The 14,349-nt window shown below is 38.8% G+C and overlaps 2 protein-coding genes across 2 annotated transcripts; one reads left to right on the forward strand and one right to left on the reverse strand.

Annotated features, from left to right (window-relative positions):
- Positions 1-362: 362 nt before the first annotated feature.
- Positions 363-4,228, reverse strand: exosc8 (exosome component 8). Its single transcript, XM_062433169.1, has 11 exons — positions 4,212-4,228; positions 3,768-3,804; positions 2,999-3,062; positions 2,823-2,896; positions 2,685-2,730; positions 2,046-2,151; positions 1,878-1,923; positions 1,689-1,785; positions 1,270-1,390; positions 1,066-1,172; positions 363-504 (listed from the first exon to the last, which is right to left on the reverse strand). Exons 1-11 carry the CDS (start codon positions 4,226-4,228, stop codon positions 386-388), a joined length of 834 nt encoding a protein of 277 aa, XP_062289153.1. The 3' UTR covers positions 363-385.
- Positions 4,229-5,430: 1,202 nt separating this feature from the next.
- On the forward strand, positions 5,431-11,000 carry alg5 (ALG5 dolichyl-phosphate beta-glucosyltransferase). The gene is made up of 10 exons (XM_062432949.1): positions 5,431-5,699; positions 6,904-7,072; positions 7,463-7,509; positions 7,917-7,985; positions 8,080-8,172; positions 8,268-8,381; positions 8,496-8,555; positions 8,650-8,801; positions 9,824-9,909; positions 10,381-11,000. The coding sequence occupies exons 1-10, from the start codon at positions 5,637-5,639 to the stop codon at positions 10,494-10,496; spliced, it is 969 nt and encodes a 322-aa protein (XP_062288933.1). The 5' UTR covers positions 5,431-5,636; the 3' UTR covers positions 10,497-11,000.
- Positions 11,001-14,349: the final 3,349 nt, after the last annotated feature.

The raw sequence follows: 14,349 nt of genomic DNA on the forward strand, positions 1-14,349 counted from the left end.
CTCCACCTAACCATTACATGTGAAAATGCAAATCTGATCTTGGAGTAGTGCCTGGGGGCAGCTCTCTACCTCTCATTCTGTTGGAAGTCTTTCGTCTTGTTAGCAATTCCGGGCACAGGGCTCAACCCAGGACTCGAGATCAACATGCAAGACGGTGTACCTGCTTTTGTACAGCACATTTTGAAAAGGCATTTTCCTTTTAATTAGCTCTGGAGCCATGAGCGTATTCTTACATCAATTGAGTGTTTGTGTGAGACATTTCTGGACACTGAGAAATAATTTTTTAAGCGGTCTTTGTCAGCAGTTTTATTGTTATTAAAAAAAAGAATATATATTGACAGTGGAAAATACAGCTTTTAGATAAAAAAGCATTGTCTGAGACTCTTTATTGTGCCGTCTTCACACTGTGTATAACTTTGTCAATGAGTTTCTGGATCTCTTTCTGTCGTGCTGTCGCTCGGCAGATGAACTCCTGCAGCTTCTCTGCTGACAGTGACGTCCCACCTAAGGCAGAGGGAAGGTTAATGGTGATGACTTGTTTTCCTTCTCCTTTGCATTCAACCTGATAAAATATGCCTACCAACAACTGTCGGTTCTACAGCTTTAATTGAGATTCTGACTGACCACCATTCATATCAGATTGAAAGAAAATGTGTAGAAACAGCTGACCAAAGAAAAAACATCTACTCAAAATTAAAATTCATTACATGACACTATCTTTAAAAGGTGCAAATGGAAAACAATTTGATTTTCATATTAATCTCTATAATATGACAAAAACTAGCAGCAGAAAAAGGGCACTAGTGAGAATCTACATGTAGTCTACAAAGGTTTTCAAAATATCTCATGCTTGAAAATTGGTTTTCAAAAATGTTACTGACAGATCATTAACCTCTGACTTAACTTTTTGTGTATGTTTTCAGACTCTTAAAATATTGCTGAATTGCATACAGATGTAGAAACTAAATCAATCTAAATTGGACAAACTACAGAAAAAGAAATTGACAACAGGGAGAAACTGGAATAACACAGAGCATAGGCGACACAGGTGAATGTGTTTCTGACCTGGTTTGTGTACAGAGCAGAGTCGCCCTTCCTCATCTGTCACCACAGTGAGCTGAGCGGTCGATAGACACTCCTCCTCGGCTGTGGGGTCTACGATCAGTATGGAGCTGCGCAGGGAGGATTACAAAAGGTTCAAATCACACTTGTGAACACAGAATACAGTGTTTTTTTTAAGTGTTTAGACAAACAGAGTGATTCACTTACTCATCAAAAACACAAAAGGAGGCACCGACTGGATGTTTGTGAATTTGCAGCCCGTGTCTCTTTTCTAAATTCACCTCTGGTCCACTCGTTTCTGTGTTGATGGTGACCTCTGGTAGTTGTGCTGTGTGAAGCAGAGAAACTTTGAAATGAATGTGATGATAAAAAGCAGCTTTCATAACAGAGATGGAAGCTTTTTCTGGCCATTGCCATAAAGAATGAGTTCACTAAATGAAAACCGATACACTTATTGGATGAAACCAGTAAAAATACCGAAGGTTTACAATACAATCACACCTCAGGGCATAATTTGTCAGTGTTTCTGGTCATTTATGAGCTCTGAAAGGAAAGAACTATTTGTTTTTTAGCTTGAATCTGTTCAGTTACGGAGCAACTGTGGAGTTCATCACTACAGCACGTACTGTTCTTTAAGGCACCCAGCAGGGCAATGACACAAGCATCCAACAAGTTCCCGTCGTAGTCGAGACACATGATGTCACAGTACAGCACCCAGCAGAGCTGCAATGAGAATGAGCAGAATTAGGATCCAATATTCACAACTATCAATAATCTAACTGCACCAGCGTTAATGTGCATGTGTCTGTATTTACCTTTCCTCTCTCAATGCACAAGTCCTCTGTATGGATCAATTCAGAGCTACAACATTGATACAAAAAACAAACTTAGGTCAGTTAAGGCAGTGGCAGACATAAGGTGAGTCAGCACATTTGATGTTGCTGTAAAATGAAAAGTCGGAAATATGGAGAAGTCAGTTATACCTTTCGATTACATCAGCGATAAACTGGCTGGCTGCTTGTGCTTGTTCTCCTGGTGGGCCCGGCCGAAACCGAGAGGAACACAGAGGCGGCAGGTCTACATTGGGTACTAGTAGGGATGGAAAGTTACCCAATATTACTACTTTTGATATTTACTCAAGCTGAGGCACACAAGGTGAAGATACTATTTAATAATTTTTGTTCAAATAGTTTCCTAATAATTTTCTAATAGTATAGAAAATGGTGATTATTCCCTTCAAACTTTGCTTTTGTGACCTGGACAATGATATCTTGGAAATTCCAACAGAAAAACTGGTGAATTTGCACATTTTAATTCACATAAAGTCAGAAAAACAACATGAATCAAATGAACCTGATATATCTATACTAAAGTTATCCAAAAGAGACCACAAAAGACTTAGAAGAGAGTAGTTTTTCTGAGATTTACTACAGAAAATCACTTTCAAAAATCAGCCCCATATATAGCCTCCCATCATCGTATTCAGTGACTCATGTTGGATTTCTGACTTTATGTGAATGAAAGTGTGCAAATTTGCTTGTTTTCCTGTTGGAAATTCGTAAATTTCAATTGGTCAATTGACATGTTGTCTTCAACACTCGGTACTCTCGTGCTGTACTCACCGATGTAACCTTTTCCTGGTGCCTCCACTGTAGGGTTTGCCAGCTCCTGCATATGAAGAAACACAACAAAGTGAGACCTTTTCTTTTCATCATTAAATAAAATACAGTTCTGAACTGCTGAATTTCATAATCATTTACCGCTTTGATCCCACAGATGACTGTGGTGTTTCCAACCTTAACCAGAGCTGAGCCATCTGCTGTTGATATGGACCCTGTACGGAGCAGCCAGGCAAAGAAAAAGATGACTTGTAGTGTAAAGAAAACATAATAATGTATAATTTACAGTAGAGATGATCATCAGCACTGTGCTTCACCTATGTTTAGTGTTGTAGCTCTGAATTCTGACAGATCCCGTCCATCAGGTCGACAGTTTTCTTTCTGGAAAGGGGGAAAGTTTGAAGTTAGACAATTCAAGTATGTAGTACGACCTACACATATTCACAGCTAACACACACCAATAGCAAACATCAGTATGACACCAGACATGCCTTTGTGGGATGCTTCCCATTAGCTTTACATAAAACCAATGCCTTAAAGATAAGTGTAATGTTTAGGTCACACTGGAACAAAGTACCACTAGATTTAAAATAAAGAAATAAGTTTAGGCTACATATGATTTTCTGTATGTGGAGTTTGACTATATTTGTGGTGCGACCTTAGTACCACAAATATAATCAATCATTAGCTACCTTAGGAAATGCTTCACTGAGCACTAATAGTATTGGACAGTTACACTTGTAGCATTAGCTGACTTACAAACTATAATTTTATTTAACCATTTGCTATTTAGGTAACATGATTGTGAGAGAACTTATTATTTTCTGTTATTTGTATTTCATGTTGTTTTGTTGATATGGTGATTTTTCCATTATCTGTTATTTGAGTGTCTTGTCTTTAGTGTGGAACCCAGGAAGGATAATTGTTACTGCAATAATAACTAGTAGGGATCCTCAACAAAAAACATGTATGACAGCTGCCAGTGACAGCAACAATTAACAGCAAATCATATCATAACTCAACAGAAAAAGCTTATACCAACTGTGAGCTGAAAGAGGACACGTGTTTTGTGTTATTATCACTAACCAGAAAACTCCTGTGGTACTCCAGAGGCTCAGCAGTCCTGCAAGTGTTAAAGTTGACATGGAAAGGAAAGAGGAAAAAGTTATTGGCTTGAAGAGACTGAAACAGTTATAGATCGACTTATTAGCAGTGACGTATGCTGCTTGTCCGCTTGTTCATATTCAGAAATGAGTATTTAGTTACAAACTCCTGCGAACAGGAAGGGAGGTTGGTTTTTGTCATGTAACAGCTGAAGTCTTCAGTAGTCAAATGTATAAGAGATGTATCAACACAGTTACAGCTATCAGCTAAGTGCCCTCCTCACAGTTTGACAAAGAAAAACGTGCCTTATTTTTCTAACAGTAGTCGATAATCAGATTTAATCTAGCCAAACTGATGAATTCATTTCGTAGCTAAATATAAAACACATTTGGAAAAACGTGTCATTTTCTGAATATACATTCTTACTTGAAACCGGCCGCCATGATGTTATGATTAACCACGTGGGTTTGATGTAATGCTATGGTAGCCGATAGGAGGAAACACAGCAGGGTCAAATGCGATTTCGCTGAAATAAATACCCCTTACATTTATATTAAATAATACTACTAATAATGCATTTAATATGTACTACACTTTTAATTAGCAGTAGCATTCAAATCCAGTCTCCACAAACAGGCCTACAATGTATATTGCCTTCTTATCTAAACAATGTATATATCAATCAGACGCTGTTAAAGACTTGAAAAGTTCACATTTTCAAGCACGTTTTAAGGGCAAAAGTTAATTATTTTTACATTAGCAGCCTATCTTTACTCCAACCAGGTCGTTTCAAATATTAAAAAGCTCAGGTTTAAAAAACACATTTAAAAAAAAAGACAATTGGGTTAAATAGTATGTTGCTTTTATTGCAATTGGTTATGTGCATATAGTCCCACACTGAAGAAAGTGCTGCTCCAGTGTCCATTAGTAGATTATTTGATGTAATAACCTTCAGGTTTATTAAGACTGGTGCAAAGTAGATTTGATTTCATTCATCCAACAATTGATAGAGCACTATATTTATATGTCTGTCTGTCTGCAAAAAGGACCCTAAAACTAACACCTACATTGAATGCAGCTTTAATTAATGTAATTAATTACACATAAGATAAAGATAAGATGTATCTTTATTGATCCCCCTTGGGAGGAATGCAAATTTGACACAGCATAGTGGGGGGAAAAGTAGGGTGAAAGTGATAAAATAAACAAAATAAAATAAAAAACAATATATAGTAAACAATCTCTGTGTAAATAAATCTGAAATATATGAAATGTGCAGTATTCAGAAGTTCTTGAAATTATATACTTGTGATAGCATCAGTGTTTTTTAGTGGGAGTGGGAGATACTGGGAGCTGTGGTGTTGTGCAGTCTGATATCTGATGGTATGAAAGAGCCCTCCAAGTGCTTTGAGGTGAATGGCTGAATGAATCTGTGGCTGAAATTGCTCCTGAGCTGTCCCCTTCATGCACATCAAAAAGACTGCTACGGTGTGGTTAGGGTTAATAAATTGTCTCCTCAGTTACACATACTATAATAATGTTTTATCACTCCTGTCCACTAGGTGGCAGCGTGTGCGTCGCCGCTCTCTTGCCTCCAAATGATGATGTGTCGCGATACATCCACTTCCGCGTCGCCACAGTGTTCACTTGTGATTGGAAGTGGAGTTCACTGAACTGTTCACAGAGTAATGGAGATATAAGGACTCTTATTCAGTGCCTCCGTTTTATAAACAGTCCTGTAGGTGTTTGTTTCCTTCAGTTTCCTGGGAAGTCTGCGGGGAGGAAACAGGCTAGCTCTGTAGCTAGCTGCTTTGGTGGGCTGTAAGTGGCATTTAGGGTTTCTCATGATAAATGGATTGTCTCTGTGAAATAGTTCAAGCCTTGGTAGCGTTGGCACTTCTGGCTTTGATTGTGGTAAGTAATCACACTGTTGAGTAAATGTTGTGTTGTCAGAGCGTTGTTGAAACTCATTGTAACAAGCGTTTTCTATGTAAGAAGTAATTGTCAATTGTGTACCTTCCCTTGATTTTTGACTCTCATTTACAGTGCATCCGGAAAGTATTCACGCCCCTTCACTTCTTCCACATTTTGTTATGTTACAGCCTTATTCCAAAATTGATTCAATTCCCTTTTTCCCCTCATCAATCTACACACAATACCCTATAATGAAAAAGCCAAAAAGGTTTTTTAGAAATTCTTGCAAATTGTACATAAGTATTCACACCCTTTGCTATGACACTCAAAATTGAGCTCAGGTACATCCTGTTTCCACTGATCATCCCTTGAGATGTTTCTACAACTTGATTGGAGACCACCAGTAGTAAATTCAATTGATTGGAAAGGAACACACCTGTCTATGAAAGGTCCCACTGTTGACAGTGCATGTCAGAGCAGAAACCAATACATAAAGTCAAAGGAATTGTCTATAGACTTCCGTGACAGGATTGTATTGAGGTTTAGATCTGGGGAAGGGTACAAAAAAAACAGATGGAATTTTCTACTCAGTAAAAGACACATGATAGCTTCATACCCAAGAAGAAGGCTGTAATCGCTGCCAAGGGTGCCTCAACAAAGTGATATTTCCGTTTTTTACTTTTAATACATTTGCAAGAATTTCCAAAAACACCTTTTTCGCTTTGTCATTATGGGGTATTGTGTGTAGATTGATGAGGGAAAAAAAGGAATCAATTTTGTAATAAGGCAGTAACATAACAAAATGTGGGGAAAGTGAAGGGGTGTGAATTTCCTGATGCACTGTAAATTTAGTTGTGTATCCTAAGGAGAAAATGCTCCAAAGCAGCAAAAGTAGTCCAATGTTTTTGACTTTTTGTGAAAAAACTAATTCTCAGAAGTTAAAATGTTAAAAGATAAGGGATGAACACAGGATAAAAACACAAAATCCTTGCCCCAAATCATGACTGCTTTGCCTCTGCTCTGCTACATCACAGGCCTCAATGGAAGGTTTAGTTGTCACACCTGTAGAAATAGTTGTAAAGGTTTAAATACAATCAAGCATATCTCCTGTATCCATTTCATTTAAAACAGTACCTGTAAGTGTGTAAATGTACCTGAAGGCAAGAGTAACCGGAGCACCATTCTCAATTTTCTCTCTTTTCAGTTGTTAGTTATAGCACACGTCACTGCCGGGATGGTGAACCTGACACGGCACGAGAAAGAGAAATACTTCCTCACCGCCACAGGAGAGAAGGAGCTCTTCCCCAGTCTACATGATCCCCACTCCATAGACCTCTCCGTGGTGATTCCGGCCTACAATGAGGAGCTCAGAAGTGAGTAAAGTGGGAGTGGGGGACAGGGGTAAACCCAGGTTTCTGTCAGGAATGTCTGCAGTAACTTCAAATTGGTGAATCATTTCATCATGTCAGATATAGTGAAAAATGGCTATTACCATTTTCCAAAGTCCAAGCTGTCATTGATTGACTTTTCCTGTTGATGTCTGCAGATACAGCAAAACTATCGAAAGCCATGTTTAACCTGTTTACATAACACATATACAATGAATAGGTTTGTGTTTTAAAGACCTAATATTTTTACTTCCTCACTGAGCAGTTGAATAATAAATGCACAGTTTACTCTGAGATTAATGATCAATTGTGCACCATCAATTTAGGAGTATGTAAGTATGATTCTACTATGTGTGTGTGATTGTGTCATTGCAGTGCCTGTGATGTTGGATGAAGCTATGGAGTACTTGGAAAAAAGACTGGTAAGTAAAAAACCTCACACAGGTGGTGCTTAATTCACTTTTGATCATAGTGTTTTGATTTTTTAAAATGTAAAAATTGAGGTGCCCCAGTGGCCTCATGGCTGAGACACATGCCACATTTCAGCAGTAGACCTTTTTTGCATGTTATACCCCCCCCCCCCCCCCCCCCCCCCCCCCCATTTCCTGTCGTTTCAAGCATTGTCATTACAATTAAGGCATTACATGCCAACAAAAGATTAAATCAGTGACATACAAAGAGTAGCAACTTCAACAGTGGAGCATCCTCTGAAGGCAATAAAGCAAGCTCCTATGACTATGTTATTCTCAAAGGTACCAGTAGGTGGCAGCATTTAACAGAAAAAGTGCTTTGTGTGATACAAATCCCACATGTTAATTCCTTTCTGCAGAAACAGCACCCCTCTTTCACCTATGAGGTCATTGTGGTTGACGATGGCAGCAAAGACAAAACCACAGAGGTAATCATTTTTAACCTTTTTTTTGGAAATATTTCCCCAAGATTTCTATTTTTGCTCAACTCCAATAGATATGTGTTTTGTAATGTGCTGCCAGGTTGCTTTGCGGTACACTAGGAAGTACGGTGCAGATAAAGTGCGGGTCCTGACGCTGGTGAAGAACAGGGGGAAAGGAGGGGCTGTGCGGATGGTAAGATTGTAGTTATCAAACCCATGTTTGCAACAGCATGCTGAGCACTTCTTTGTTGATTTGACATTTGTATGTTTTGTTTGTCTCACTTAAAGGGAGTTCTGAGCTCCCGAGGGAAAGTCATTCTGATGGCAGATGCTGATGGAGCCACAAAGTTTTCTGACATCGAAAAAGTTGAAGCTGGCCTTAATGACCTCAGTCCTAAACCGGTGTGGTGGTGCTCTTTTTTATTGTTCTTCTGTCTCATATATTGCTGTGTATAATGTATTAAGAGAGAGCAATTTGAGTGTTGCCATCCTAAAAATGCCTGTCTGTATATACAGGGCAATATGGCAATTGCCTGTGGTTCCAGAGCTCACCTGGAGCAAGAATCAGTAGCTCAGGTAATTGTCAATCTTTTTGTCTGCTTGAACAACAGAGCATTGTAGACTATGTCCATTTAAACATGAAGTAACCACTGTTGTGTCTGTGCCACAGCGATCCATGTTTCGTACATTCCTTATGTATGGCTTTCACTTCCTGGTGTGGTTCTTTTGTGTGAGAGGGATCAAGGACACACAATGTGGCTTCAAGCTTTTCACACGTGAGGCTGCACTGAAGACGTTCTCTTCTCTCCATGTAGAGCGATGGTAAGGACACTTAATATGCAGTAATATGATGATATGGCTGTCATGTGCACTTTTGCTAAAAAAAAAAAAACAATTAGCCAAACCTTAATCGGTATGATGTTAAAAAATGCTAATCAGATGTATTTATACTGTCAACTAACGGGTGGTTTAAAAATGTCATATGTCTAATCAACAGACAAAACCGGTTTAAAGAAACATTTCTAGAAGTGCAACCACGTAACCAGTGCCTGACTCATTTTAGGTTGAGCCAATTATAGAATAATGAAGTGCTAGTTTAAAGGTGGCGCACCCCCACACAGGTGTTTTCAGTTATTCTTGATAATGAAACTTTGTCAGGAGCTATGTTTGGAATTCTAAGACATCACAAACCTCTGTGGATCAATAACAAGAGGTCACAGGGTAAGTTGTACAGCCCTAACAGGTGTAATAATTCTGACAGTCAAGAGAAGGAGATGTCAATCAAGCCCTGTTTGACATGAGGAGAGATCTAATCATCTCATAAGTGAAACACTTGTGTGGATGGACTGTAGGTGTGTGGGTGCTTAAATACTGTCTAATGAAGCTTGTTATGACTACAATGTGCTGGCATTTAATACATTTTATGATAGTGGTATGGTACCCTTATAACAAAACAAGACTTTTTTTTTTACACAATAAACATGCTTTTCTGCAAACCTGTTTTTCATTAAATAAAAAGAAGACATCCCTCTTAAAGGTTTAATGTCTGGACACAAGCAGCTGCACAATAATTGCACAACCCTTTTTCTGAATAAAAGTCTTGTAAGTACTTCTGCTATATAAATAAAGATTGTGTTGCCTGAAAAACATTATGATTGAAGTCAGGAGCTATTTAGTCAAAGAATGAGTAAACAAGATTATGAATTTGAACAGACATTCAATGCCAGCTTTTGACATTCTTCAGGACTCCATAATATTTAGGTCTGTACCAAACTAAAGTACTGAAGTTCTGCAGCCCGTTGTACACTTTAATCATACAACATCTCTTGTCTTTCTTCTCACAGGGCTTTTGATGTGGAGCTCCTGTATATAGCCCAGTGTTTTAAAATCCCCATAGCAGAGGTGGCAGTCAACTGGACCGAAATAGAAGGTATTTCATTGAATATGTGGATATCTGTCCACTCACAGAGCCACTTATCTTTAGTTCTCTTAATATGTCTGTTGAAATGTGTCCAAGTCTGTGATTGGACAATTTTATTTCTTGTAGGTATTCCTTGTTTAACAGTTTGCTAATAATTGGATATTCTAGATGTTATTACTTGTTCATCTATTTGGATTTTATGCTCATGAAAGATTAATTTTGTTCTTTGTTTTATTAGCTTGTTCTTGTTACTGTTGCTTTCTTTGATGCTTCTCAACATCCTGGCCTGAGATTCACAAAGCGCCTGTCTTCCAACTACTTACTTAAGCTTACCTAGCGCTGCTGTGATAAAGCCTTTTCCAATGGAGTTACTGCATGGCCTGTCAGCAGTAAATGTTAGCAAACTGGCATATTTCCACCTCCATTTGCACAGTAAAAGCCTCAGTTGAGAATTAAGTGACTGTGTGTTTGTTCTGCCAGGGTCTAAACTGGTCCCGGTTTGGAGCTGGCTGCAGATGGGACAAGACCTGATTTTCATTCGTCTGCGATACATCACCGGGGCCTGGAAGCTGCAGTCAACACATAAGACTGACTAGCCAATCAGACAAGCCCTCGTATCAAAGTTTGGGTTGTCAAACCTTTGGATGTGGTGGGATTAACAACTGTGTACGTCATTCAATGTAATCAAAGAACAAAGTACCGTATATATCACATCCATTGCTCTCCAGATGTTGTCTCTGGATGTGAAGTATCGACACGGTTGCAAGCTCCTCACGATCCTGCCTTTTTTTTTTCCATTTGGATATCGGCTTGTGATGGCCACTGTTACACGAACATCTGTTGCCACGGCTTACAGAAGGCTTGTATGACTGATCCGTGTACTGAGTTACTTATTGTTTATTTTGTGGCCAATCAGTAAGGTGAGAAAGACTTGTAGTAAAATGTGGAGGGTCTGATCATGTTTTGTTTCATGAATCAAGAAGTCACAATGAATGTTAATATATGTGATTTTCAAAAGGGAGGGATTGTTTTTTAAGGACACATGACTGGGTTGTTGTACTATATGACTTGAATGGAAATTAAAAAAAACAAAAAGTAAATGATTATCTGAAAATCATTATCATTATACTAACAATGTTTTGTTTTGGTTAAAAGCCTTGCTGCACATTTTTTGACCCCTTAAGCCTGAGCTAATGGAAATTGCTGAGGCAGGTTAAGAAGGCATATCAGTCAGAAAGAAAGCATGATGTCTGAATCTTAAAGCTGAAGAAGAGAACTGTTTTTTTTGCAGTGTTACTGAATGGCTGTTTTCATCTTAAATCACTGGCATCAAAATTGGGCTCCCTGCCTGTCAGGCATCCTACAGAGAGTACTGTCAGGAAAATATCTGTAAAATTGTCTAAAATGAATCCACTTACAGTTTATTTAATTTGGTATAAAATTAGATTTAACAACTGTATTTGGGATGAACTGTATAACATTTCTATGGGTGGTGGTAGGGGGCTGTTATCATGAGTTTGGCCTTTCCTTGACATGAAAGAAAACTGGGGAAACCCTGCATTTGGTTACGTATCACCAAAGTCATCCCTTTGCCTGTCTCCTATAACTTCATGTGAACATCATCTTGGAAAGCATCCAGGAAACGTTTTTGCGGTTTGAGTAAATGATCTTTCTTATGCAAGCCAGAGGTCTGGGTACGAGCTGATGCAGACAGACGTCTCTGGGGCCTCCCAGGGCCCCCGAGAGCGCATCCTGTTTGTGTTTGCAAGCAGACAAGACAAAGAGGCAACAGGAAGTGTTCTGCCTGCTCTTTTCAAGTTTTACATGTGTGAGGTATTTTATTGATCCATGTCTTCTGATTTCTACCTATTCACTGTAGGCAATGGTAACACAGTTAAGATTTAAACCTAAAGAAACACTTTATATTATAAGAAATGACTGACAGATGTTCTGCAGGTGACTGGACAACAACACTAAAACTGCTAGAATAAAAAAAACATTATTATAGTATTTATTATTGTATTCTTTTTCATGCTTATTTTTAACAAGAGAAAAAACATCTTTCTTTTTTTCTCTCTGTCTGATGGACCACCACCTATTTCCGGCACACTGGCAGCTGATCAGACTGAATGTTGATGCTCCACCAGGTGGCTGGGAAAAAAATCATGGGGTTTTGGACCGGATCCCCAGAGTGGTTTCACTTCGTGTTGGGAGTATTGTTACGTTCCGCAGCAGTTGCTGTAAACTGTGAAAATGTCAAACTTGTAGACTCACTGTCGCCAACCGGGCTTGCGTCATTAACTGGACCAGTCACGGCACTCCCAATAAAGGATCGTATCCATCCGCAACGAGAAAGACCTCCGTGTGGCTCCCAACAAAAGATGATGAAATAACATAAGATTTATAACAGGAAAAAAAAATTCCGAAGCTTGATTTCACAACATGGTGGAATTTGTGAAAGACGATAGCTGATAGTCTCTCCACTCCTCCAAGCGATTTTTTTTACTTTGAGCATCTTTGAGGCTACAGGTGCAATATGTTATACATTTGTTTCATTGGTCTCTGTTGGAATATCTCAAGGTTATAATTTCATACTATAATCTAAACAACGATTTAAAATAATGTAAACAGGCTTAGAGCATCTATAATTGACAACCTGCTGTAAATTTAAAAGAAAATGAAAATACAACAGTTTCACCTAAATCCACCACCGTAATCGCTATTAATAGTGTAACCTAAAGCCAATGAGCAAGCCACTAATAAAAGTATAAATGTATACTTTAGCTATCAGGGAATGAAATAAAAATATACCTCAAACGTTTTATAACGTTGTAAACGTAAAACGCAAACACTGCAAACAACAACAATATCGCTGTAAAGCTGCAGCAGAATTTGTCCTCTAGGAAAGTTCATTAGATTATTCTGGAGGAAGGGGAACAAGTGTGACTGTTTTCCATTTAGAGCCACTTAAAGCCTGACAGGGAGACAGGGCATGGCTCAGGTGGCACGCACGTCACACACGCGCGCGCGTGCACGCTGCTACCGCTGCGGGTCCTGACTCAGAAATCCTTGAATCCTGGGAAACTTCCAGGAGGAGCAGGAGGAGGAGAAGGAGGGGGGGGGGAGGTGGGGGGGGAGGGGGGGGGTGGGGGGGAGGCGGAGGGATCTTGTAGGCAGGCGCTGCGGTTCCAGCCAGGCTGACGCCGTCGAGGCTGTGTGGCGCTCGTCTGGGGCTGCTGGAGGAGTGGAGGCTCCGGGCTCTGCAGACCTGCGTCAAGGCTGCTGCACAGCACCGGGACGAGACCGGAACAATGCAGGGCTTTATGTTCACAGTAAAGGCGGATGTTCAGTCATTAGTAGTTGAGGTATGAGCATTCACTTGAGACATTTTGCAGTGATTGTGAATCCCTTAATAAAAGAATTATAGCTTGATTTGTATTTAAATTAGTATGAGGACCTAAAATTTGCAAGCTAATAATATATTAAATGTGAAAATAAGGGTATTGCTTTTATTTAAGCTAGTTTTCTTTATTTAAATAATGAATCGCCTATGTAATTTAACTCTTATTAGATATTGAAAGTATTTATTTCTTTATTTACTTACTTACTTACTTACTTACCTATTTACTTATTTGTGTTGTCCCATTCACTACTTTTCTGTCTGTGTTGCAACCGGATGTATAACAGTACAATTTGTTGTTAGAATGGTCTGTTACTGTATATAATCAAATAGGCCTGCACTGCATAATTTATACATATATACCATTTTTAAAATATTTTCTAAAAATAATGATATGATTAATCAGTGATTCAAATTATTGAATTATTTAAGAATGTCCATTTTGTTGTAATTACTCACTGTGTCTGTCCAAAATCCATATTAACTGCACTGTTTCACAAAAGCCAGGATCAAAAATAAACTCAAAAATACACATTTTATTGGAGTTGAATTTGAATTTTGGTGATTGAAATTTGGAAGTTTGGTTAATTAATGGAGTTTGCACTTGTTAAATGTGTAGTTTACAGTTTAATAGAAATGTCACCAAACTGTCCCCCCCTCAATGTTTCATGTCAGTGAATCTCAGTCTAGTTTCCCTTTTGACTGAACTTTGCAACGCTTTCATTTGGAAGCATGCAACCGGATGTAGTATTGTATTGAGACTAACTTAACACTTCGCCGTAAACACACGCGCACAGAGACAGTCCCCACACACACAAGCATACACACACCTTCGCTGCCCCAGTGTGCTGGCCTGACCTACAGACATCCACATGCATACGGCCATCTGCATTGCACTTGTTATCACAACAGAGGTGAGAACATCAACCAATCATTTGTTTTCATTACATTTTAATGCATTTCTAAGTTTGTATATGTTGTTGCAGGATTGTAGACAAATATATAGCTTATTTTTGTAAAGATTGCTGAATATATGTTGCCTCAGAGGT

The sequence above is a fragment of the Scomber scombrus genome, chromosome 14 (genome assembly GCF_963691925.1).
Source record: "Scomber scombrus chromosome 14, fScoSco1.1, whole genome shotgun sequence".
NCBI classification, from domain to species: Eukaryota; Metazoa; Chordata; class Actinopteri; order Scombriformes; family Scombridae; genus Scomber; species Scomber scombrus.